Raw genomic sequence first — 27,580 nt, forward strand, 5'->3', positions numbered from 1 at the left:
TATTCTCAACATTTATTGCATGGTTAAATGATTTGTGTACAGTTCAAACTATTAAAGATAAAATGTTCTTTACAAGTGTTTAGGTGACAAATTAAATTAATAACATGCACTATACTGTATAACATGACCAGCATGTACACTTTGCATTTAAATTATCATAGTATGCTACACCTAAAATAAGACATGAGGACGTTTCTGTGAATATATACTGCATCTTACCTTGGGAAGATGATGTTAACCTTAAACCACCCCTCCCTCCTCTTCCTCCACCTCCTCCAACTCCCTCAGTCATTGTACAAGAAGGCATTGTGGTTTTGTTACACACAGTGACTCAACATTAACCTCATTTTGTAGATATTGAAATCAAGCACATTATATCATAAATGAAGTCCTGTCTATGGTTTTGTGTCTGTAGTGGGGCCTTGCAGGGATTTTTCTGACAGCTCTTCTTGCCTGGATCGCAGCTCTTTTGTCACGCCGGGGTCTGAAAATCCTGCAGGATATAAGAGATTGGAAGAGGCATTGGAAAATGTTGTTAAGCTGAAAGGGAAACAATATCTGTATCTGTTGATCTCCTCATGAGATCACTGCAAAATGAATGTAGATAACAAATCAAATCAGGGAGACTGAGCACATTCATGGAGCAGAGAGGCTTTGTCTCTGCCAAAAAAAAATCAGTCACGTATCTAGAAAAAATATCTTGTATTCTGAGCTCGTCAGACTTTCCACAGGTGATCGTTTTAATTCTGAATTGTTGCAGAAGATAAATGTAGAAAAGTATAACTATTTCTCAAGATTTTTAAGTTGCTACAATAATTAAATTGGGATACATCTTACTTTTATTTACTTATTCAATATTTATTTTATTTAACGTCATATTTATGACTTTACGCAGCAGATGCAGTACATTCATAATATGAATGAATGAATGAATGAATGAATGGATGGATGAATGACGTACCATTGGATCCACTTTCCTTCCATTTGAGCTTGTTGTCTTCAGTGTGTCGTGTCCAAGTGGAGCGAAAACTCACCAGCTCAGCTGTGATATGAGCGAGACTCCACTGCAGACCTCTGGAGCTCTCCTTCCACACATTACTGTAGAGAAATAACAGGGCTGTCACAACAGCACTTTGTCTGCCTGTTTAACTCTCATCCACCTTTCTTTCTTTTGTGCATGGTTTTGATCTCCTTTGAAACGTAACACTCTGAAGTTTTTTCAGTCAGAATCACTCTAAGTGCAGCTGACACTGAGTAATAGAAGTCTGAACACAGTGAAGTAGAAGAACTTTATCTCCACCTGTCTTTTTTGCAGAAACATGTCTGCTGATGACCTATAGCTGTCCTAGTGGGACCACAGTTTTTAGCCTTACCTAGTCCCAGTAAAAATCCCACAGAAAATGAACATTCACACATGTTTTTGTATGGGTATGTCTGGGTGTTTTCAAAAAAGACTTTTATTGTCAGAATATTGTTGATGTGTGGATTACAGGAAGTCTTCAATGGTGGCTCCATTTTGTATTTTGTTTGGGTTTTTTTTGGCTGGTTTGTAAGACAGATTGCACCTACAGTTGTGATTGTTTCTTAAAATGGTTGGCTCCAATCAAACACAAGAATCTCAGCTTTCTAACTGTATGTTGCATGAGTATACATGTTACATGGTACTTGTGTACTTTGACCACCTCTCCAATTAACGGTGCAGGCTGTCGAAGCTCAGGGAGGTAAAAGAATAGTTTTACATTTAGGGAAATATTCGCATTTGCTGTCTAATACGATCAATGCCACTCACATGCCTGTTTTATTAGTAAGATGCTACTGCCTTTAGCCAGCTAAGTTAGCTTAGCCTAGCATAAAAACTGGAAGCAGGTGGACACAGCTAGCCTGCCTCAGACCAAAGATGATAGACATGCTGACCAGGACGTCACTGTCCCTGTCCAAGAAATGCTGTAACCCTCTGAAAACTGTAACTTGTTTTTTAACATAGTTTTTGTACGGATAGAAAAGATTTTTGTTTAAAGTTTGGACAGAGCACGGCTAGCTTTTTACTCTTGTATCCAGCATGTATTTATTTTAAGAACTGGGTACTGGAGTTGTTGGTGATGCCTATTCATTTCAACAAAAAATGCTTCCTGAAAGGTTTTTTACAGGTTTGCCTTCACATTGTGCAGCCCACTACACATCTGTGTTTCTCCCACTGGTCCTGTAGGGCTGCTTGGCCCAAAGACTTTACAATGTTTGCAGGCTGAGGTGTCCTGTTAACAGTTTGACAGAGGTCTCTTTTATAATGGTAGACCGTGGAGACAATGCTTTTGGAACCATAGGGAGCTTTTCATTGCAATAATTGCACGATGACTGGTGGTGCCTTTCAGCACTCTTAAAATCTATTTTCCAACTTGCACCCTATTCTCTCATGTTTTTGTGTCTAAGTGACTAATGGGGGAAACAATTTTTGAAATTGGTCCACTACTGAGCAAGTCCGCTGCAGCCGTAAATCATGAAACCGGCTGCAAAGTAATCCTCAGTCTACGTCCGCTAAAACTGGACCAATTTCAAAAATTGTCACTTAGACACGAAAACATGAGAAAATCCAAGTCCAAACTGAAAAGTACAGATTTTTATCCTTTAATAAAACGACTAAAAATTTTCAACAAAATCAAACAAATGTCCAATGAAAAGTTGTAGCACAGTGTACACTTCGAACAAGTACAAGCCTTGTGTGTGTGTGTGTGTGTGTGTGTGTGTGTGTGTGTGTGTGTGTGTGTGTGTGTTACCTGTGTCTGTTGCAGGGGTCTGGTTGACCCGGGTTCTCCTCCACCAAAGGAATAACAATCTTCTCTGCCATGTCCGTCAGCAGAGAGAATGTAGGATACACAATGAAGTCTATGAAACCTGCATGAGCAAATATCTCCATATTAACATGTGAAAATTAAATGTTTCTGAGCTGTAATAATGTGATTGTCTTTTTGTTTGTTTTTACACCAGTAAAGTAATTCAAATGTAATTCAGTGACTGGATGTAAAATGCAATTAAGTGTAAAATGTCATATATTGCAGTGCTGACTGGTTAAAAATCAGCATAAAGAAGGCACTGACTGATTTGTTGTGCCTGTGAAAAAAGACAAAAAAAAAAAAAAAAGGATGATTTTTAGTTGGTGGGTTCTACATAGCACCTTTGGAATATAAATGGGGTGGTTGGTAGAGCCACCTGAGTGTGTTCTAGATGAAACTTTTGGGATATAAAAGGGTTCTCTGTAGAACCTCTTGGGTGGGTTCTTTTTAGTACCCTTAGAAGGTTTAAGGGTTCTGGATAGAACTCTCAGGGTGGAGTCTAAATGAAACCTTTGGGATATAAAAAGGTTCTTGGGTGGGTTCTAGATAAGACCCTTGGAATATAAAAGGGGTGCTTGGTAGAACCACCTGGGTGAAAGGGTTCTAGGAACCCTTGACCAAGGAACTTTGGCCAGGTTCTTGTTAGCAGGTTAGAGGTTTTGGCTAGAACCCACAGAGGGGATTCTAGGTGGGACCATTATGCCATGTAACGGTTCTCTGTTGATGGTATAACCTTTTATGTTGGGTTCTAGGTAGGACTCTCTGAAGTGATTCAAAGTGGAACCGTTAAAAAGGTTCTACCGGGGTCCAACAAGGGGTTCTCCTATGGGGACAAACTGAAGAACCATTTATGGCTCTAATTAGCACTTTTATTTCTAGGAGTGTGTGGGAACACCTTTATATGTGTTGTTTCACAGCAGCTTCATGACTTCACCAACCAGAGGTGTGAGCGTGAACCAGATGTCTTTTGTGGAATATGAGAAGAGGACGGAGTGAAAGAAAGAGGTTTTTGAAAGAGTTCTGTGAGACATACCAATCTGGGACTCGGCTACCAGGGTACTTTTTCGATCACACAGCGGAGAGAAGGGCAGGCCGAGCTCCGCCTCTCTATCACCCTCACAAAGATAGAAAGAGACAGAGAAGATATCTTAAAGGGCATCCCACACAGCGCCTGAAAATAACTTTTAAAGGTTATTTGACTCCAACACTCGCCGCCTGAGACGGTTCAACAATACGAGTGCTTTTGATTTTTTTTACAGTAACATAACAAACATTAAAGAGCTTTTACAGAGAAAGATTTCTCACATTTTCTTTTCAAAGACAGTGGGGCTGCCCAACACCTCCTCTGTTCTATTTCCTCTACAAGTCCAGGCAGTGAAGACAGAGGAAAGAGGATGACAGCACATAGCAATTTATTGTTTCATTTACTGGAAATCCACCCAGCATCTGGCAGGGCTCAGTAGGACTTTGCTTGGAAATAATGGCATTTTAAGCAGTTTGTAAGAGTGCAAGATTGACAGTTTCCTTATTATAGTAACTCAGATGTCAACACTTTCTATACCTGATTGAATTTTGTTGAGCAGTCACTGCTCTGAGAAATCAGGCCAACAGGTCTGAAAATGCTGCCAAATGTATCCTGAGCAATAAACCAAAATTAGCTTTGAAGTGAGTATCAGGGGAATTCATTTGATATCTATAACACTTAATCTAAACGAGCTGTCAAACTATCGCTCCTCAAGGTCCAGTTAGTAGTTGCTCTGGTGTTTTACCACATAATCCTTATCAGAAGATGGAGTTTGAAACTGTAGATTTTAAAATACTTACTTCTTTTCTCATCAGTGTTGGATGTAAAAGTATGTACATAGTAACCGCATCTAATTCCATGACGGCTCGATGTGTTGATAAAGGTCATGTCGTATTATCGTAACCGCAAAAGCAGCTACTAAATGGACCATGGAGTGAGTGTTCTTTTTCTATTGCCAATAATTCACGACTTCCAAAGAAGTGTGAAGATCAGTTCATCTGGTTTTGATGGTTTATTAACATCCAGTTCCCTTCAGGTTTTCAGTTTCCATCCAAAAGTTAAATTTCCCTGTGGCTTCTCTCGAAAGAGAAACATTTGAAAACACTTAACCTGCTATTTCATGTTGTCATTCAGTATATTATAATGTCAAAAACCTTTTTTGTTCCACTCTTAGTTGAATTTCTTGTAAACTATTAAAGTTGGTTGGCCTGGGAACCAGACAAATCTGTGAGCTCATGTTTTGTTTGCTCTGGCAGGGACGTTTCGCCGTCCTCACATTCAGACAGACCTCCACCATCCTTGGATCTCTTCACACCAATCACAACCATTTATTTTAAATGGGATGATTTGATACAATGACTGACAATGCGCCAAGCTCACAAAACTAACATGAACCATTATTACATCTCAAATGTTATCAGGGACACTTTTTTGTGTATTGTGTTTTGTGTTTAGCTGTAATTTGCAGAATGTTTGCAACCAGGCCACCATTTTTTTCCTGCTTGAAAATGGACAAAGCACCACCGCAAATTGCATTTGTCAGTGCACAGCCACGCATGCTTGGATTTCTTTGCTTTACATGGACTTTGGTGCACTACAGTACTTTGGTGAACTCTGACTGCCAAAGTCTGAACCTCAACCAACAGCAAACATGTGTCTGAGTCTGTCCCCTGAATTTGCACATGTCACCATGCCATCACTAGAGCTGACTATCAGTACTCAATACCTTTAAGGGAAAGAGGACAGTTTTTTACACCCAGCCTTATAGCCATCACACATGCAAAGATGCAAATTCATGCATGTGTGATTCTACAGTCTATGGTGTGCCCTCACTCAGTACTACACTCATTTTATTGCTCTGATTGGTTGTACATCTATCCGGTTGCATCCAGAGGCAGTACACTCTCCTGGTTAATGACGGCCCTTGTGAATCAAAAATGAACTGAGAGATACCAGACTAATTTGCATTTGTGAATTTGTCTGTTGATGCCAGGCTAGAAGTTCTTAAGATGAACTGCAGGTTTACCACTGTAGTGCTGCAGGTTATCTCATTAACTTTAATTCTCAGTACACCAGATTGTCAGAACATGAACCCACTGTCCAAACATCAAATTTAAAATTTTCACCATAACAATAAACAGTTATCATGATAATTCAATTCTTATTCATTTAGAACACTGTGCACATAATAACAAACCCAACTATATTATTTGTAGTCAATTGTAGCTTGTTGTAAGATTGTTTTGCCAAAAAAATCAAAGAGCTTAAATTATCTTGTTACACATATTGTTCCCAGAGGTTAAGAATGAACTTCTAGGCTCAGTGTTTTGTGAGGTTTGAAAGGCAACATCACCATTTCGACAAGATCAAATGGTTTGCTACATATCTGACTGTATTGATTCTCAGGGAGTTTCTCCAGACTTAAATCTGCTATAAAAATCTGAGCTTGTAAAATGCAGTGTGGCTGCAAAGTAAGTGTTCAAAACCAAGTTTCAAGGAGACTCTCTGACGGTCTCTGCTTCATACCTGAAGGGCTATTTATGTCGTTTTCTTTAGCTCTGACGTAATAAACCTCTTTGAAGGTTTCCCAGTCTCCCTCTCAGACTCCGATGAGTCATTTACAAAACTGTTGGGCTGTTATTACGTGTCTAAGCTTTTGACTCATCAATCATGCTAAGATAATAACAGATCAAACCACGCAGATAAGAACAGAAGAAGTACGTGAAAGAACAACAGAGGAAAGAATTGAAATGATCTGAGTGTATGTGAAGGGAATTCTTCTCTTTAAAGTACTTCAGTGGAAATGTTACATGTCAATTCTCACAGTGAGACTTGACAATACAAACAAACCACACAGAGATAAAAACAACACTATAACTTCAGCGCCTTCCTAGTTTAACTGGACCGTTAACGCCAAAATCAAAAATACACATATTTTTCCCTGGCCTTTAGTGCTGTTTATCCATCTAGATTGTCTTCTGTCTTTCCAAAAATCAGTGACCTGGTTACTCAAGATAATCCACACACCTTGTTGTGAGCAGTTTCATGTAGGAACAACTTTCTCTTTAACAGAAAGAAAGTAGTTCTGCTAGATTCTAAATGAGTTCTAGTATATTCTATTACAGAAATAAAATAGTTTTCTACATAAAACTGCTCACAACAAGGTGTCTGGATTATCTTGAGTCATTTGGACGTTATACTGAAGAGAAGTTAGACAAATCTACGGCCAATATCTCCAAAACTCAGCAACTCAAACTAAGAAAATCTAGATGAAATAGCACTATAGGCCAGGGGGAAAACCTATTATTGATTTTGGGGTGAGCTGTCCCTTTAAAAGCTAGCTCTACACTATATTACACACTCTTATATTTATATAACTTTTAGGACATTTATGCCCCAACATGAAGTTTTTTTTTAAGTCAATTCAGAAATTAGCTGTTCCAGAAAGAAAATAACAATCATGATTACTGTGTTGTCTTTTTGCCCCAAGCAAAATGGGTTAAAACACTTTTCTGGTTCTAGCTTCTACAATGTGAATATTTTCTAGCTGCCTTTATTATGTGTAAATAAATACACAATAAATACATAAACTTTAACAATAAAAATGATTTTACCCACTTTCTGTGGTCAGATTAATGTTCCCATTGCTGTAAGATTCATGACTTATTGGCAGAATATGGCAGAAATTGAATATAATATTAAGAACTATGCTTTCATTAGTGTATAATTACATGAAAATAACACTCAATGTGTTTTCATTATGAGCCCTTTATATCTACAAAGGCCGCCATGTTGCACAGCCATGTTTCTACAGCATCCCAGAACAGACAAACCAAACATTAGCTCTAGATATGGCCTTTCACATTTTTCATGAGTTTTGCAGCCCCCACAGGTTCTCAGTGTAGATGGTTGCAATCTACAACTGCTAGATGCCACTAAATTCTATACACGGTTCCTTTAAGTATCTCTGGGTTCTACTTACTGATGATATCTCATATAAAACACAGTAATGCATCTCTTTAGACTTAAAGTAACAGTTTGACAATTTGGGAACTATGCTTATTTGTTTCCTTGCTGAGAGTTCGATGAGAAGATTGAAACCACTAACATATCTGTAGGCCACTCTAAATATAAAGCTGCCACCAGCAGTCAGTTAGCATAAAGACAGGAAACGGGGAAACAGCTGGCACGGCTCTGTTGGAAAACAACTAAAACAGTCTGGCACACTCTGCTTTTATGCGTAAGTTGCTTGACTTTATAGTTCATTTCAAGATAGACAAGATAATTTCATTAATTAACATTATATAATTAACATTAATTAATATTATATCTCTTCTGTTTACTCTTGGTGCTCATCCAATCAGGGGGCTTCCTTTTTGTTGGCTCATCCAATGAATAGCAGTCAATAAGTACTGTTTAAATGACAGTAACAATCAAGGTTGGGAAGGTTACTTTAAAAATGCACTCTGATACAGTTGCAGTTAGCAGTTAGTGGTTGGTATGACCTGTAAATGTTTCTTTTAAATTAGATGTTGAGTTCTTGGATGATGATAGCATTGTCACTGCTGAAGGCAGAATGGTCAGTGTACTGTGGTGTTGTGCCTCTTTTCTGATTTCAAGACAAAATAATGTCGAAATTTCCACCCAGTTAAGCATTTTTTTCATTAGAGCCCATGATAATACATTGACAGCTGTGATGAGCTGTGGTTTCACTGAGACCAGAGTGGTGTTGTGAGACTGGTGAAATGTTGTAATGTGTGCGCACTGCGTGTGAAATGTTTTGAAATGCCTCTGTAATCTGATTACATCTTTTTTTCAGTTACCTCAATTTTGTATACTAATTACCTAATCCTGATACATGTAATCCGTTACTCCTCAAGCTAGATAAAATAAAACAATTTGTTTACCATCTGATGATGATAGGTCAGATTTTTTTTGAGTGTCAGTGAATGTAGCAAACGTGACAAATTGCGCGACAGCGTCTCTCATTCAGTACACAGCACGCGCAGTGCATACAGGGGAATAGAGGCCTACGTTTTGTTAGCTAGCTGCTTTTCATGCAAAGTCATGGAGAAACAAAGCAATTTGCTGACGTTTGTCACAGAAAGACGTCGTGAGGAGCAGGAGGAAGAAAACCATCATTCTCAACCGAGACAAGAACTCCTGCGACAGTTTCTCCTCAACAGGTGATACGTTCAGGTTTATAAGAGCTGCTGCTGCTGCTGCTGCTGCTGCTTTCTTTTCTCAGTCAAACACATTTGTCGACAAAGCATTAATGCAGCCACAGCAGCCAACACACTTTTCCATGAGAAGAGAAAGTTCACAGCCGGGCTGCAGGGCCTGCCATCACTTGTTGAGGTGCTCTAGCGACTGCATTTCCCAAAATGAATCTTCTCCTAAGGGCCTTCGTCACCCGCCATAACAAGATGTACTGTTGAAAGGCTTTTTTTCAACTGGCAGCTGGATTAAAAACTGGCATCAGAGCATCAGTGATGACTGAAATCATTGTCCCTGCTTTTCTTTGAAAGAGAACTGACTGGACTAATGGAATAATTTAAAGGCCCATCGTCTCATCAAAAGTAAGCTAACCTAACTTACAATTCCTTACTGTTGTTGTCTATTGCCCATTTCAGTATTGTTCTTTATTGGTTATAGTTTTGTTGGGTGTACAATTAATGTGTGCTGGGGGGTATACCATCATTGTGGATAAAAGGAAGAGCTTGGCTTATTTTGATAAGTCTGGCTAATTTAAGTGAGAGATCCTCTCCATTGCTGTGAGAAACTAGCTTGCTGCATGGCAGGCTAACTGTCAAGATCAAGCATGAATTTATGTTTACTTTTGTTCCATAGAAAAAATTCTAAAAACAAGTGACACAAGAGTGAATCTTTTTATTTAAAAAGTTAACATTTCTAATTTAAGAAGAAAAGTGTGCCAAAGTTGTTTGGTCAAGCTGTGGGACAATCAACCGTTCATGCACACAGTGCATGCGTATTTAAGCCTGGCTTAAATTAGCGTTGACTATAGCCTAAATTTTGTTAGTGGAATAGCTTAAGCCTTGAGTGGAAGTCGACGTTAATTCAATCCAGGCTTTTTCACTTAAGCTTAGATTTATGCATCATCCTTGATGGAATACCCCCCTGATGTTGCTGTGTCTGCCAGCAGCATGTTTGTTTGTTTGGTGTTAATGTAGCCGCTGTGCCAGATATATTCAGGTGACATTTTTAACATTACTATGCATGTTAGTGCTGGAATGTCTTTCTGTTGAGTTTTTCAGCTGTGTGTGTGTGTGTGTGTGTGTGTGTGTGTGTTATGGTTAAGTGTTATTTTTGAGATTACTGAGCATGTTGGTGCTGGTGTGTCTCTATCCATATGCTTGATTAATGATGCTGTTGCGTTTTTTAGCTGTGTGAGTTACTTGGCGGCCGTGCCATGCTATTAATGTTGGTCTTGGTGCCTGTTTTGTAAGAGTTGTAATGGCATATTTTGTTTAACATATGTGTTTCAGAACCCATTGAGTATGATTGGACTTGGATGAGTTGGGCCCACCTGGTTTTCTCTGTGCCCACCCACACTGACATTTCTGCCTATGCTTCTAGTTTAATCCATACAAAAAACAAAGTTTGAAACTCCAAGTTGTTGTTTTACGGGGATTGTGTGTCAAACAGTATCTGTTTGGTAGGCAGATTTCATTACCTTTGGGAGGAGCCAGGCTTTTAGCTACATTGTCAACTTGTTACACTTCATCTCCACATTCAGAGAAACAGTGAACTTGATGGAGTGAGCAGATTTGAAGGTCTGGACTCAGGCAACCAGGCTAGGTGTTTTCCCTTGTTTCTAGCCGTAATGCTAAGCTAAGCGAAGCTAACTAACAATTGCATGCAGCTACCCCTTCCAGATTTGAGAGTGGTATTGATCTTCCCATCTAACTCTCAGAAAGAAACCAAATAAACATATTTCTTAAAATGTTGAACTTTTCCTTTAACCAAGATGAAGTTTTTTTTGCATTGCATCATTCTAGCTTGTTTTCTGTTTCGAACATATTAATGTACAACAATCTAAGCATGATAACTCTGACTTTTATTTCCTCCTGAATAAATTATTTTCTTTATTTGCAGTTATCACATAATAACAGAGACTTCATTTAACTGTCATGTTTAATCTAGGGCTGCAACATCTATAAAATGTCAGAAAATAATGAAAAAATGTCCATCCCATCCAAGGTGATCTTTAAATGTCTTGTTTTGGCAGTCCAAAACCAAATGATATTCAGTTTAATATGATAATAAACAGAGAGGAGCAGCAAATATCCATATTTGGGGGGCTGAAAATGCATTTCTGCCATTTTGCTTGAAATGTTACTATAATCATTAAATACTTATTTATTTAGTTTTTTACCACTTGCTTGGTTGGGAAAATGAGTTTGTAGATATACTATCCAGAGATGACATTTTACTTAACCTGGGCAAGTTGGCAATCCTTCTTTTTGAGCCCCTCAGTGTGTAGGATTTAGTGGTATGTGTGCAGATTGCAAAAACCTTGCCCAACTCCATCCAAGTGTGTAGCAGAACCGTGTAGAGCGGCCATGTAACTCACGCAAACTGTGAAATTCAATATCTAGAGCCTGTGGGTCCATGTTCTCTATAAACATAAATCATCATTCTAAGGTAACAAAAAAAGCTATATTTCAGATGATTATACACTAATGAAAACATAATTATGAATATTATATTCAATTTCTGCCATATTTTGTCAATAAATCCCCATAAATGTTACACTCTGGACCCTTCAGAAAAAGAGAAAAGAAGAAAAGACACAGTCACTTTGTGAGTTCAGGTCTATTAGAGTTCCTACCTGCCTGAAAAACTCCTCCATCAGGGCTTTGGTCCAGCGAGAGTGCAGCGCCCAGGGCTTGGATGGATGGCTTATGTCAGCCGTGTGCAGTAACAGAGACAGCGCTTTGGGCTTGTCAATCCTGTTGAAGAAAAAAAACATGATGCACTTTGTTGTTTTGTTGTAGCTGTGCTGTGCATCTCAGACATGCATCCTAAAAAGCAGACTTGACAACAGCAGCCAGCACGACACTAATGTGCCTGTCTGCCTCTGTGTGTGCGGTACATTTTAATCAGCTGAATCTGCTCTGAACATTCATACGATGACCTCTTGATTACGCAGCACAGTGGGCACAGCAGTCCATTAGAGTTACCTTTCTTGTTGTTGTAGACAGGCCTTCATCGCTTTGACTTGGAGTAGGTGGGAGGACATGTCTGTGGACAACACCATCTCTATAACAAGTGACCGCAGCTCCCTGTAAACAAAAACGCACACAGTTTACTAGTTGACCTTGGAATTATGGGAAGGATCTGTTTGGAGTACAAACGGTTGGCAGGAGGACTCGATAGGGTTGTACCCTTTTTAGATTTCCTGATGGATTTTCTTGTTCCCATGGTAACACTGACTGCTAGAGAAACCTGTTACAGTATGCTGCTGGTGGTGTTTATCTTTGGTGATATCTGCAGAGCTCTCCCATGAATAACACAGTCACATGTGATATATGAAGCCTTCATGAATATTAAAAACTGTTTATTTGATTTTCACAAACTGTTCAAATGCAGAAATGGGTTATATATGGGGAGAAAGTGAGCAGATGCCAATTTAGTTTTGGTCAATCCATCCACCATATTGACTTTATTTTTAGTTTTAAATGTTTAAGTACATTTCATATTATTTAAGTTAACATGAAACAACTAGCAGAATGCTCATTGCTTACGTTTTTCATGTAAAACTGGCAGTTAGCGAGGGAGTTACTGCAGACATTGATTGGTGTTTACAGTAGTCCATAGTGCTGTGTGTTAGGAGGCCAGTTGATGACGGGGAATAGACTACAGTACAGAGGTTTTCTTGCTGGGTTTGGCTCCCAGCACCCTGGAGCTGAATCAAGGCTAACGAAGCTGACAGCAGTTAGCAGTTGGCTAACTTAATTTGCAACAAGTAAATGTATTTTTCCATCAGGAAACTCAGCACTGTATTCCCCGTCAGTCTCGGAGGCTGATGAGCCCAGTTTTTGCAGCTCACTAACAGCAATTATCAGTTATGCATAATAACTTTAGTAACAAGTAAGCTAAAGTCAAGCTATCTGTCCTTTAGGAAACTGCATAAATGACCTTGGTACTGTATTCCTGCCAGTCTTGGAGGCTGTGTTTGTTGGGAGGCTGCTGAGCCCAGTTCTGTTACCTGGTATCAGTGCTAACAGTTGCAGTTAGTGACTGTAAAAAAAAAAAAAAAAAAAAAGCATCTGGAGGACATCAGAGGGGAAAATATTTTCTCTATAAAATATGATCCACTTTCACCCAAATCAATAAATTATGTTATGAAGTTGCGGTTTTTGTACAGTGAGACGTGGCCTCCAGAAAGACAGTCTGCTCTGGTGGACAGATGTATTCTTCTCCCATACTCTGCTGTGTCATAGGCCAGAATAACCACAAATTCATTTTTTTTGTAATTCTTGGACCAGATACTGGCTTATAAGTGATTTTTAGGGCAATGCAAAAACACTTAAATATCCATTTTAACTTAATGGGAACTTAAAAGTTAATGATAATATGATAATTTTAGCTCACTGACCACATCTCTGAGTGTTAGTCAGTAGTGACTCATTCTCTGTTTGGCTGCAGATTAGTGAATGAGTCATTAAACATTAATAGTAACGTGATCTTTTATTGATGCCTAAAGGACAAATTTTATCTGAAGAAGTCAGAGGTCAGGGATGAAGTTGGTCAGGACTCAAAGTCTTATTCATGCTGGTCATATAATTGCCCTCTGGGGTCTTTGTCCTCTTCTGTCTCCCTTCTGTCAATACAGTATGTCACCCTAATAATACTAATTTGCCTGTCTGCACATGGGTTTTTTGAAAACCCAGTTTAAGTAGCCATTTTAAGTCCACCAACATGATTACACCACTCTGTTATTTATATTTCAAATGATAAGGCTGGAATTATTCAGTATTTTTCTCATCGTCAAGCCTTCCCTACACACAGCCCCAATTTGAACAATTTGATTTTTTTTAAAGGCTAAATAATTTAATAAAATAACTAGGCACTGTAGTTTGTAGAAAGAAAAAACTCAAACAGGAATAAATTGTTCATTTGTTAGGAACTGTTGTAGAGTATTATGCAGCAGCAGGACGGTGTTTGTGGGACTGATTCATAATAAAATTCAGTGTCTATGGTACTGAAGGAACATGAGTTTTGCAGTTTTTGACAGAAAGCACAAAATCAGGAGTGTAATAATGTATTTGTTATGGGCTTTTTTCAGTTGTTGATTAGTAAACATTAATGAGTATTTATGACAGCAGGACAATGAATGTGGTACTGACTAAAAATAAATTACAGTGATGGTGATTAAGGGATGTAGCTCATCAATGTGTTCAGTTTTTTGGACAACGGAGGTCAGTGGCCCAAAGGAATCAGCAATATTAAGCTTCAGCTACACAGACAATACATGCTAATAGAAACAATTCGTTGTCTTTTGTCTTTTCATAGGCTTTGTTGACAACATGAAAAATGCAGAATATTGCGTTGTCCTTTGAAAATAATGTTCTTGGATTCTGGTGAATATCTTCCATTGAGCTCACTGCAGAAAGTCTTACAGTTAAACTGGTTGTTATAAGAACCTTGAGAACATTTCCGATCTCTTTCTATTTCAGTAAGTGAGCCCTCAGATTGTCTTTTGACTAAAAGTGACAGTTGAGAACTCTTAACATTCAGCTGTGTAGTTATGTAGGTGGAGAGCAGTACTGCAGGGTTTTTCCCAGAAAAAGAGCTCTATATGCCATTTGTTCAAAATGTATCCTCGTCTAATATTAGCTTTATTATCTCTGCAAGAAAGTCTGCATTGGGCAATATCAATATTATATTGATATTGTGATGTGAGGCTAGATGTAATCTTAGATTTTGGATATCTCTATATTGTATATATATACAAATATATTGTTATTGTCTATATTTTGACTTTTATTGGTTTTAAAGTTTTAAACTTACCAGGCTGTTTTATCTGGTCTATCATTTTCCTTTACCCACTTAGTCATTATATCCCAATGACTGATGATTTTTTATCAAAAATCTAATTGTGCTAATTTTTTGTGAAAGCACCAATAGTCCTACACTCAGTATTGTTGCAGAATTAATATTGAGGTATTTGGAAGAAAATGTGATTTTTGATTTTGTGCATATCGCCCAGCCCTATTTGAGAATTTACAGTGTGTTATTTTAGAGAAAATGTGTATATCAAGTCACACAGACTTTAACACAGGAGATCAGTCAGAGTTTGATTCCTGTGTGACACCAATCATCAAAGTTGATTTGTTTTTAGGAAGCAGTTACTTTAACTCCAACCATCATGTTTGCCTAAACCTAACCAAATACTTTTGTTGCCTAAACCAACCCCAACTGCAACCATCAACTGAAATGTTTCTCGTCCAAGCTTTAGTTTGAAAGTCTAACCAATGTATTCAGTATGTGTTGACCGCAGAATGAGAACATGTTTACTTTTCACACCTCTGCCACACCATTGCCTTGTTGAGCAGTGTGTCCATTACACACTTAGGCATGATGCTTGGTTGCTTATTCACAGCTGTGCCACAGCCGACTAGTCACATACAATTGTACGTAGGTATGCAGTGCAGCCATTATAACTTTCTTGAAACTACTCTACTCTACTGATACTCTCATGCCAAGACTGTTTTAGTGGTGCGGCTCTCACCCAGCCTCCCCCTTATATGCAGAGTTTTGTATAATTTTGAGTTAACTAAGATTTAATGTTCATGTATGTGTTTATTAGGGCGGTGTTTAGGTCTGCCAGCAGAGTCCGTGTTGTTGTCTCTCTATCTGAAACAACAATATGCAACACAATTTTAGATGGTAAAAATGTTGCTGTCTTACATCCATTCCTCTCTCGTCAAATTAGTGAAGATGTTCATTTGGTCGTCCTGCAGCAGGCGAAACGCTGCACTCAGGTGATGACTCTCCTGTACCGACCGATCGTTGTAGATCAATGCAAACTCTGACCTGCCAGACAGAAAAGCAAGAGTGTGAGTAAAAATGTAGCTGTGTAGTTTTGTCGTGGTGCAGGGAGGAGGAGGTGAAAATGAGATAAAACAAGAGTCCTCAGGGAATAATTTAAGCACTATGACCGTAGGTCTGTAATGATGAATTTAAAGTGCTGAGGAACTGAAGGAGTGGGGTGTGATAAAAACTGGCACCATTTGGGTATTAATGACTCAGTATAGCAAGTTAATTAACTAATTTCTCAATCAAGCATCCTGTGTCCACTCATTTGCATAATCTGCTTTATTAGACTGTTAAAATGGGTAACAAAGTATGCTGAGGAAACTTTTCCAATTACTGATTATTTTGAAGCTTCCACCAACCCATCACAGTTAAACCAAACATAAAACAGAACACATGTGAAAGTGTCTCAGAGACAACATTCAGTTGTTGGTTAAAGTAGTCCTTTGGGGGCTCTAAAATGTTTGTAGTCTCATCCTTCACAGAGAATGTGGCCACAGCTTGAATTCATGATGGTCACATTAGTTTTTATTAGCATCAACATTTCGGAAGGTATCATTCACTCTGCCGAGAAAGAGATTGGCTGCAATCTGCCATCCTTCCAGGACCTGTATGCTTCCAGGATGCTGAGGTGTGTAGGATGGAGGATTGTGCACGACCACCAGACACAATTTCTTTGAGTCACTCTCCGCTGGTAGGAGGCTGCACCACACACCACAAGAACAGGTTTTTCCCCCTGACTGCAGCTGGCCTCATCAAAAAGGCCAGTGACCCTCCAGCATGGACATGACAACATTTGATTAACATGAAGTCTGTGCCATCTAAATAAATGTTTAACATTAACACACATATTTGTCTTTGGATTATTACAAACCCCAATTTCAAAAAGTTGAGATGTAAAACATAAAGTGTAAAACAATTAAAAACAAATCCTTCGTTCAGTTGAATGCAGTGCAAAGACAGGATATTTAATGCTCAAACTTAACTTTGTTGTTTTTTGTAAAGATACACTCAGTTCGAATTTGAATTTTGAATTTTGATGTGAACTCTTTTACTATGAAGCCAGGCTGTTGTAACATGCAGAAAGCGTCTTGGCATTGTCTTGCTGAAATAAGCAAAGACATTGTCTGGATAACAGCATATGTTGCTGCACCACAGATTCAAATATTTTTATACTTAACACTGTGAACGTTTACACATTTCTGAATACTTTTCAAATTCTTGCACAAAATCTGTGTAGCTCTTTCTGATCTCTTTGATATTTTTTTCATATTTAATTTTCTATTTGAGCTTCTTGACTTGTAGTACTTGCCTCTTATCTTTCTTTAATATTTTCTACTTGCCATGCATCAAAACACTGAGGCAAATTTGTACTTGACATTTGTACTTTCCACTTCTACTGCCTCTTCTTACTCTAATGAGGAAACGCTTTGAGTCAAAACTGTTGCACCTTCTTAGAATTAAAAAGCTTTGAATATAACAGCAAGCTCCATATCTCATCTTAACAGGTCCAGTTTACAATTGTTTGTTGAGTTTAGAAGGCGTTGTTTATTTCCAGAGGAATATAAACCAAAAGAAGTATTAATTATTTATTTGTTTTTGGAAACTTTATTCTTCTTTTTTGAGAAATTGCTTGCCTGTAGACAAATTTAACATGATTGCCAGTTCAGCTGAGTTGCTGTGCACTGACTAAAAGATTTACGCTAGCAATTATTTGTAATTAATGAGTTCATTGGAAGTGTACCAATTGAACACTGTTTCCTTTAAGCCTATAATTACCATGAAATTACAGGTTGATTTTACTCATATGAATTCACAGTCGCATATCAATCTGTGGGAATTTATAGGAGACTATGGCACCAATAAAATTAAGCATAAAAAACAGGCATGAAAAGCACTAATCATGAAGGCTTTTTTGACTTTTTTGGAAATTAGTTCTTCATTTTGGTTTTCATACATAGAAATTTCAAATGCTATCCAGTCTAATCCCACAGCAGCGTTATTCACAGCCTCAATCAGAGCTTCAAAGCTTTGAGACCCATGACGCTGCACAACATGAAGCCGTTTATTTAGTAATTTTTTGGCAAAATGTTGAGTGTTTGGACATTGTTAATACTCTTTCATCGGGAAAACTTGGAATAACCACTGGAATCAGTTGAAGCCAGCATGAATGCAAGCTGATCCGTAGCCAGTGTTCTTCTTCGTGAAGTAAGAAACAACAAAGATATAAAAGCCAGCATCTCCAGCCTACAGGAGGTGAGTGTTTGACACTCAGAAGATATATTTTGGGTGGAGTACAACTTTAAGGTTGATACTGTTTAGTTTCTGTAACTAAGACATGTTCTCTTATTGTGGACAATCATTATTCCCAGCAAACAGCATGATGATGATGATGATGGGTGCCAAGAGACTGCGTTCTTCAGCCCTCCTATGTGGAAAATCAACGTCTAAAAATACTGTGTTCCCTCCATGAAGATGTGTTTGTTTTAGAGAGCTCCCTCTCTGTTTGTCTCTCTTTCTAAAATGGCACAAAGGCCTTTAAGACACACCACCTTACTATTTCTACATTCCCTGACATCTTGTACTATTTTATAATGTCACAACAGGATGCAGCATATACATAGCTTGACAGGGTTAATAATAAAACACGTTTTCAGAAACAGGGCTTACTTTGTGTGGATGTGAAAGTTGTTTGTGGTTCCTGTGTGTTCATAGTCATGGATGGCTGCAGCAAATAGTGACGCCATCACCTCGAGCTCTGTCAGCCAGTGCTTGATAGACACAAGAGACAAAACAACCCAGTATATAAACATACAGCATGTGTAGCAGGCTGCACATTCTGTACCGTGAGAGGAACAGCTTGTACAGCCATATCAAATAATGTCAGTATACTGACAGGGGAATATAATTTATATATAGTAACAACAGCTCAATGTCATGATATTCATGAGAACAAGCAAGTCATTCTTCCCCTATGTGTAAAAACAGTTTTACAAGGCTTATTTTTTCTTACGGTCACTAGATCCTATGAACAGGCCACAGCCAGTAAAGAACTGATCCAACAAGTGTTACCTGCACAGCCAAAGCCTGATATAGCTTATTTTCATTGGTATGGTATGGTCAGAGCGCAGTGGAAAGATGCTCTGTCACTCTTTTCTCCGAGTGAGGAAATCGAATATTTGCATCCCACATAATCTGTTTGATCTGTTTTTAAACAGTTGAAGATCAGTCACTCAAGAACATGTCATGAAAGAGAGCCAATAACAACAAATGCAATGGTTAAATTTGTCACTGACATTTAAGGTGTGATTGATTCACGTCGATTCATGCATTGAATAACATGACAAAACATTCCACCTTAAAACTTATTTTTTTCTCTAGTCTATAGTTGGCTAATGTTAACTAGTCAAGATACAAAGGCCGCAAAATATTCCTTCATTCAACAGTCACTCTTTTGTCGGTTTCTTTATGTATAGAGGTTCTATAGATATTATTTTTATGAGCACACTCCACATGTTGTTTGAGTTTCTACTGCATTATATATGTTTAAAATGAAGACCTTAATGTATGTATCATATGTTTTATAATGCTGTCAGAGAATATCCAATATTTTGCTGTGGAAATAAGCTTTGATTGATATGGAAAAAACACATTTGGTATTGTTTGGTATGTGAAAAATCTTTTAAGTAATAAAGATTGATTGTTAATGTTAACAATGATCAATTAAGGAGTTTGCAAGATCATTGGTTTTGGTATTTGTTGGCAACTGGAACAATATAGAACATCTAGCCTTATACTTTAAAATGTGAGTATTCAGGTGAGCTCAATTTACCACCAGTCCAGACCGCAGCAGCAGGCAGTGCAGCGTCTGAGTCACATCAGCAGCATGGACGTGGCTGTGGTAGGGGTTGTTGTGTTTGCAGTATCCTCTCTCGAGTGCAGACAGGAACTCGGTCAGGCACGAGATGGGGATCTGCAAAGTGCATTACATAATCACTAAAATAAAAGTTGTGCTTAAAAACCCCACAGTTCTCAAAGTTTGTGTCAACAATAACTTGAATGTTGTAATAAAGTTGTGGTTAGGATTGACACAGTGTGATGAATGTGATTTGCACACATAATTTGGCAAACCATTGTTCCTTCAACAACCACAAATTGATAATAAAACCCATATGCCTGATTATAGTTACAAAACACATTTCCCACAAAAGTTTAGTCTATGAGGGCAGTAATGATCACAGTATTGTAATATTGTTTTATCCAAAGCAAAGCAAATAGATTCTTTAATTTCTGTGGTAAGATTGTACGCAAAGTGCACTGTATCTACTATGCAATGAAATCCAAAGATAAAAGACCTTAAAACGGCTGTTGAGTCCATATCTGGTGATCAGCTCAAAGAACAGAGTTTGTAGCGCGTGATCGGAGCTGGCCGAGTTCAGAGCAAACACGTCAAAACTCCAGCGGTCAACATCCTGAAGAGAAAGAGAGGAAAGTGACTGCGTTATTGATGCGTACTTGTGCTGTGTATACGATCGCTTTTGTGATGTCCAATTTATTGCACAAACACACGACGCACAGTGAGATTTACGACAAGTGGAGGCTTACCCTGAGGCAGTTTACGACCGCCGCAGGTTGGTCTGGCATGGCTGCCGTGTAGGCCCTCTTGAACATCCTGGAATAATGCAATGTTTATGTTGAGTTCAGTTAAAGTTCAGATGTTGACACTGTGCAGCGAACTGGTCTCAGGAGCTGTTTATATAAATCCTCCAAAGTCCCTGTCCCCTTTGGAAGGATGTTTTAAAGAGAAAAGGAGGCTAATGTTTCACAGCCCAGTGCAGCTGTCTGTGTTTTCAGTGCCTATGATTGTAACAACAATATATATATATATATATTACAGGCATTGAAATCAGTCATTTACAATGAGAATTTTATTGTATGTGATTATCGTTACCTTATTTTATTGGATTTAAGTCTCATAAATATAATATATAGTTGTCTGACTTCCTGTATGGCATTTCTGCACCGGCTGCATTGTTACGGACAAGAATCAAACATCTTGATGAATCATACAGGCCACGTTGAGTAACCATCCAAAATAACACTGCGAGATAAAATGAGAAATAAAAATAGAATAGAGAGAAAATATAAACATGTATCATTTTACCTCTCCACAAATATCCCAGCCTGCACTGCGTGCACAATGCTGCGGAACTTGGGTTTCTCATCGGAGCGTCGCACAGGCCGCCGAACCCTCTGGGTAAAGGTGGACGCCAGCCAATCAGTGACCTCTGAAGGCACGCCATCTGACTGGAGCTGCTGGAGGTCATCCTCAGAGTCCAGACACTGCCTGAGAGAAACAACACACATACGCACAGATTCACACAAACAGGCATTAACAGAGAGATGGTGTGAAAACAGAGAGTGATTGACCAAAACTGGATTAAAGCACCACAGGATCAGTCTGTGTCCAAAACCACTTCCTGTTTATTAGAGCACTTAAGTTATTTTTAGTTTGTTTTTTGCACTAAACTTAATGTCAATTTATTTGAGAGTTAGACTTTGTGCAGACATTCACACCATAATCTACCCCACAATAAAAAGTAGTGTCCAGTCCATTACGTGACAATTATAAAGGGAGTAGTGATGTAGTTCTAATGTAGTGTATTAGCCCTCTTCAGTAGAACATGTCTCGGTGGTCATGTCCTCAGTGTTGTTTTCTGGGAATTTGGGGAATTTTAACAACATAAGCAATTATTTATATTATCCACACATTGTGTCTTTTAAAGGCTGATTATGAGATTTAGTTTAGACTCAGTATCTTTAAATTTGACAGTCCCACACTTCAAAAAGAAAAATTGTTGAGTCATTTGAAGTATTTTCTAAAATCAAGGTCAAGTTTTCTTAACTGTCACAGAAAAATCTACATTATCCTTTCTTTCTTAAAGATACAGACACAAATTTGGGGGAAATTCTAGAGAAAAGTTATGCCTTTTTCAGCTCAGTTTAGAAATGAATTACTTCATAATGTGATTTTTTTGTGGACAAACAAATACATAAATGTTTTTTTTTTTAAGGACATAAAGGCTTTAGACTATTTTTTAGGCTAACAATTTTTTAGGGAAACTATAATTTAAAGACAGTTAAATTAGTTATTAATTATGAAAGAATTTATAATCATCAGAAGCTTTTAAAAAATCTATTTTGGTCAAAAAAGGGAAATGTGGGCTCCTGGCTTCAGTGTATCAAACATCATGACAACAGTCCTCCTCTGTATGATGACTTAACCAGAGGTCATCATCAAACTGTATTTCTGAGGTCCAGTGATTTTTAAAGGGACAATAAAAAATTAAAAAACAATAATCACAGAAATATAAATTTTTTAAATCCTCTCTTATCTCTAAAGATACATAGCTGAAATCCTCGGAAACTAAAACTAAGCTGTAGAAAGATTGTACCATTAACACTGATCACCATATGAATGACGTTTCCTAACAAAACGATCATGTAACACAAATCCTCTCTGGTTACAGTGATTACATGTGTGATCACATTAGCATCACAAGGTTGTGCTAATTAAAGAGCGACTCCATCTCTGTTCTTTTCTGGGTTTTTAAAATGGAGACTACCAATCAGCCGTTGGCAAAAAGCAGTGATGTAGGTTACAGCACTGAAGATGCCCTCCCCTCCTTCAAGCTCAGGGATTTATACTGTGTGTAGCAACGTCATCATGTAGAAACCTACTTAAACCTAAATTTGATTGCTCAAAATCGAATGCATCGGGAACAACACTGGGAAGTTGCAGAATGATATAAAGACCTCAATAAATGATGCAAAAAATAATGGCCTCACCCTTTAATGCTCATCAAACAGCAGAATAGTCAAATTTCATTGGGGCTGTTTTCTTGAACTCCAAAAAGTGACTTATTTTAACAGTTTATAGTTTGCGGGCCCCCAGACAAAGAAGAGCAGCCCTTAATTGCTTTTACTTTTCACTATATATGTGTTTTCAAAAAAAAAAATTAAAGGTAAGGTAAGTGAGTTTGGTGTGGTGCATCGTCTCACAAACATCTGCATGACTCCCCTCCCACAGTCCAAAAATATGCAGGTAAGGTCGACTGGAGACTCTAAATTGCTCGAGTGTGAACATGAGAGTGAATGGTCTGTTTATGTGTTAATCCTGTGACCAGCACACTGTGTGTGACCTGGGATCGGCTTCAGCCCTCCCTGCAAATGATGGCTGGGTCTAGATACAGTACTGGAGAGGACATAAAAAATTAAAATGGAAATTAATTTAATTATTTTAAATTAATGAGTTATATGTGAGAAGTTTAGTTTAATGCAGCAGGAAAGAGAAGTGGGAGGCGGGCCTCTCCAGGGGGCTCTAAACAGCTTTGGGCGAGGCTCAATGAATGGAAGTGGAAAATATTACAGTAGTTATCAAAAGGAGATCACACAGGAGAAAAATGTGTGACTTGGTTAAAGAGATAGTCCAGAGATGCAGTAGTGTTGGGGAATTTCACAGTTTTTTCCACTTTCACAGGGTCAGAAACTAATAAACACCTTTGGACCGACTTTTTTATGTATTTGATGTAGTTTGAAGTTTTATAAAACAGCAACATTAGGATATCTTGACTCAGTAACATAGTTATGATCCAGACATCCAGGAATTGAGCGACACTAAGCAAGTAAGCCTTGACGTCTTCTTTAAAACCCCGGTTTTGAAACATTAGGAACTGACTAAAATTATCAACAGAATGTGAAAAAATAACAGTTTTTACATTATGTTTTGCAGATATCTACTGAACTTAGCATGTTAGCCAGCTAGCCTCAGTCCTCCATGTCTCATTATACCAGCTGGCACCTCAAGAAGCAATACTGAGTCACTGTAGCATCCGAGCTATCCAGTCAATCTACCCAATCAGTGGCTACGAAAGAAATGACAGAAATGGAAGCAAAACAAGAGTTAACTTTACCGTTGGCAAGTAAAGAGATTAAGCTGAACTCGCACTGTTTCTTGTGGACTGGTAAATAGGCAGCTTTTAATGCTAACATTAGCTTAAGGTAGCTGAGTGTATAGCCTAACATTACTGACCGTCTTAATATCAAGTTAACAGTTTGTTGAAAGACAGAAAGACTTAAGGGAGCAACTGTGTATTTTCTTGTTTGTCGCGATAGGAGTGGACACCCTAACTTACTTGTGATATACTGCCCCAAATTTATTTAGAGTATGAATTCAACTCTTACATATAGCTCCTTAAACTCAGCAGAAAATGTCAAAATATTATCTTTTCAAAATCATATTATTCTACTGTATTCTACCTTGTTCCATCGAGGTAAACGGCCTCTAGCAGCGACGCTGTGAAATCCAGATTCTTTTTGATTTCTTCAAAGTCAATGTCTTTCTCCTCCAGCTGCTTCAGCATGCTCCTCAGCCTGCGAGGAAACACACAAGCATTTATTTGGATGTGATCACAACAAAATAAAATGGTCGATGCCCTTTCAAAAAAAAAAAAAAAAAAGAAAAGTACTGGAACTGCTGTTTCACCTCTCAAAGCAGCAATCACTGAGCGGGAATAGGGGTGTGAAAATGGATGAAGGTTACAGCTGTTTGGCATCAAAGCGTTCACATTAAATCACACTAGGCACAGCAATAAAAGTTATAGCTGCAGAAGAAAGGTCATTTTGAACATAATGGAGACTTTGTGTGATACAAGATTTTAAAGCGCAGCTCTATAAATAAATTGACAGCACGTGTCATGGACTTGAGTGAATAAAACAAGGTCGGAGGCTACAACAGGTTGAGAAATCCACAGGAAAGGAAAGAGTTCATTTCAAAGTGATTTAAATGCCAGAGAAAGCCAGTGGCAAAAGGGCATCATTAGTGCCAAATTTTCCATGAGAGGAAAACTTCCCATGGTCAAGGTCTTACGTAACCCACACTGAAAAAATCATGTTTTGAGTTTTTAAGTGTTGGCCACATTCTGATCTCGTCTGAGAACATGTTGCTCATTCTTGGTTTTGAAACTTTTAATCAAATTATGGTAGAGAGCTGGTGGAAATGCGTTAATCTCCTGTGGTGTAATAAAAAGCAAATGCTTGGAGCTTGTGTCACCTACAGTGTAACCCACCTGCAGTGTGCTAATGTAATCTCATCTCAAGAGCTTTCGTAGCACAATAAAGCTCTGATAGAACTTGAATCTTTATTTTCTCTGTGGTCTTTTTCAAAGAAAGGCTTATTTGATTTAATAACACATTCCTGTCTGAGATAATTTCTCTAAAACATTTCGGTGGGCTGCCCGTATGGTGCTGCGACCAGAACGATTGTGTTCAAACTGCGCCAGGCCACACCGTGGAGCCAACTCCTGGGGATGAGACGCTCACAGCTTTTCAAGTGTTTATCACGCTGGCAAGGGCTTTCAAAAGCTGTTGAGTCATAAAAATAGCATGCATCTGAATGCCACCGCTCACTTTCAATCTCAAGTAATCTTTCGTGATAACAGTCTTTTTTGCTTCGACTGTTCGCAGTAGAAGGAGAGCTTCTGATGGGACGTTTACAGGAAATTACTCGTCAAGTGCACTCGTGAAACTTTGTTTATAGAGAGAAATGACAAATCTTCCTCTGGCTCAGACTTTGTTGAACCTACACACTACACACATAGTGTCATTCTTACTAGGTGCAAATCAGCACAGCAGGGTAGAGGAGTTTGAATGGTATCAGCTTTGTCAGCACAAATCTTAAAATATGTTCTGGATTCTATGTTTTATTGAGAAAAAGAGGAGAAAAAAACGTCAGATCACCATAAAAGTGCTACACTGTAAAAAGTGTATTTCATGTCATGTTTTCAAGAAGTCTCATTCAGCTTTCTGCTTTAGTGAGGACAGTCTACACTTGTGGATTATAACAACTTGACATTACACCCCATACTCGTAAAGTGCCGTTTTTATTTCTGTAAAAGTGCGTCCATTGGGTTTCTGTTAGTCTTGTGTCTGACATCTTTTCCTAATTTTTAACGTCTCCAGTTGAGCCTACATTTTCTCTCGATGACTCTAAAAGAAGTCTAGTGCAAGACAAATTATGTTTTGTGATCAAGTAATATGTTATATTAGATATATGATCCACCTGAAGAAATTGTTGTTTAATGTTTCCTTAACTCGATGAACCAAACTAACTACTGTAAAATCAAGCTACTGTTAAGTTGTGCCAATAATTATATTTTACAAACTAAAACATCACACTAAAAACAGGAAAAGTATTTTACTTTTGGGTAAAGCAAAAAATTGTGTTGGAAAACTGGAATAGACTTGCCCTAAATTTGAATTATATTAATGCAAACTGCTGACTTATAAGCAATCACATTATTAAGTCCATATGACTGAAAGCAGGTGTTTTCATCTCACTTGGTAATGTGACTTTAATAAACTTAATTCGTTGAGGTAATTTATGAAGTTGGTCCACTAAATCTTTTTTCTCTGGATGAACTGTCACCTACATGTTGATTATTGTGACATCAGAAATGTGCAACTTTATGTCAAAAAATAACCCAAAAAACACCTGACAAGTTTTTGAGCTGTGAACCCTGTAGACACTTAATACATCAGTGTGTTAACCAAAACAAAACCACATGACCCATCACCTCTGCAGCACATTTTCCTCCCACAGCTAAAGCATGAGTAAGATGAGTGTTCACACAACCACTTCGAGTGACAAGTGTCGGCTCCCTATGCTGCTAAGTATAGGAAATCTTGATGAAAGGGTAAAATATTTCAAATCCCCTGTAAAGTTCAAAAATAAGAGGGAGAATTCTCTTTTTAAAAGTATACATTTTAAGGTAAGGATAAACATCTCATTGTTTGCTTTGCAATCATTGCAGTCTGCAGACAGAAAATGTGTCAAAAAAAAAAAAAAAAAAAAATACCACTGAGGGTTGCTGTTATCTGTCATCGGTGTATTTTTGACTCACATATTTCCACTGCTGCAAAACAAGAAAACTCCAGACAGCCTTACTGCACCAAACAGTCATTAATCATGTTAATTTTAAAGATGTAGCAAGTTTATTAAAGTCATTCAGCCTTATTTCTGCAGACAAAGAAACACTAGGTAGTTTAGGTAACTAACTATGATATAATCAACAATGATTGTAGCCCCCTGTCTTACCTAGAGATGGGGATCTGCAGCCGTTTCTTACGGATTCGCACCAGTTCAGCCATTCCACACTCAAGCTGTGCGCTAATGGACCCCAGAGTTCAATAAAAAAAACAGTAACAGGATGAAAAAGTAAAATTATTGCAGAGAAGTAGTAAGCAGAAAAGTTCTCCAAACCACCAACGCAAAACTTTGTGTGTCCTGAGACAGACTTCTGTTTCAACAGCTCTCCCACCCACTTCTGGGGGGACCTACTCCACTTCACTCTGATTGGTTAGGCAGACCCAAACTGTGTCAGTGTGTGCATGTATCTCTCTGTGTGTGTGTGTGTGTGTGTGTGTGTGTGTGTGAGTGTGTGTGTGTGAGTGAGTGAGTGTTTGTGTATATGTGTACACCCGTTGTGTGAAGTGTGAGTGAGTTGACCTCACTCACTGATGAAGTGTTGACTGCGAGGCTTTCAAGCCGTGTGTACTCAAATCCCAAATGAGAATTTTCCACCGCAGCCGCAAATTAGGGAACTAC

General features: G+C 38.2%; 1 protein-coding gene across 1 annotated transcript; it reads right to left on the reverse strand.

Annotated features, from left to right (window-relative positions):
- Positions 1 to 262: 262 nt before the first annotated feature.
- On the reverse strand, positions 263 to 27,282 carry LOC146331932 (dual specificity calcium/calmodulin-dependent 3',5'-cyclic nucleotide phosphodiesterase 1B-like). The gene is made up of 14 exons (XM_084736994.1): positions 27,071 to 27,282; positions 24,235 to 24,348; positions 21,080 to 21,262; positions 20,521 to 20,587; positions 20,271 to 20,387; positions 19,748 to 19,888; positions 18,586 to 18,686; positions 15,790 to 15,915; positions 12,057 to 12,158; positions 11,705 to 11,825; positions 3,862 to 3,943; positions 2,772 to 2,889; positions 962 to 1,098; positions 263 to 493 (listed from the first exon to the last, which is right to left on the reverse strand). Exons 1-14 carry the CDS (start codon positions 27,121 to 27,123, stop codon positions 396 to 398), a joined length of 1,560 nt encoding a protein of 519 aa, XP_084593120.1. The 5' UTR covers positions 27,124 to 27,282; the 3' UTR covers positions 263 to 395.
- Between the last annotated feature and the right edge of the window lie 298 nt (positions 27,283 to 27,580).

Source organism: Lutjanus erythropterus, chromosome 2 (assembly GCF_056507025.1).
Source record: "Lutjanus erythropterus isolate fLutEry1 chromosome 2, fLutEry1.hap2, whole genome shotgun sequence".
NCBI lineage: Eukaryota > Metazoa > Chordata > Actinopteri > Lutjaniformes > Lutjanidae > Lutjanus > Lutjanus erythropterus.

Bases quoted from the DNA above. Each gene is read 5' to 3' on its own strand.
- LOC146331932 (XM_084736994.1), bottom strand. From the start codon at position 27,123: ATGGCTGAACTGGTGCGAATCCGTAAGAAACGGCTGCAGATCCCCATC. The intron at 20,588-21,079 runs GTAAAATGATAC...GCATTATTCCAG, and splicing joins GCTGGGATATTTGTGGAGAG to GATGTTCAAGAGGGCCTACA. The intron at 2,890-3,861 runs GTATGTCTCACA...TTGCTCATGCAG, and splicing joins GGTAGCCGAGTCCCAGATTG to GTTTCATAGACTTCATTGTG.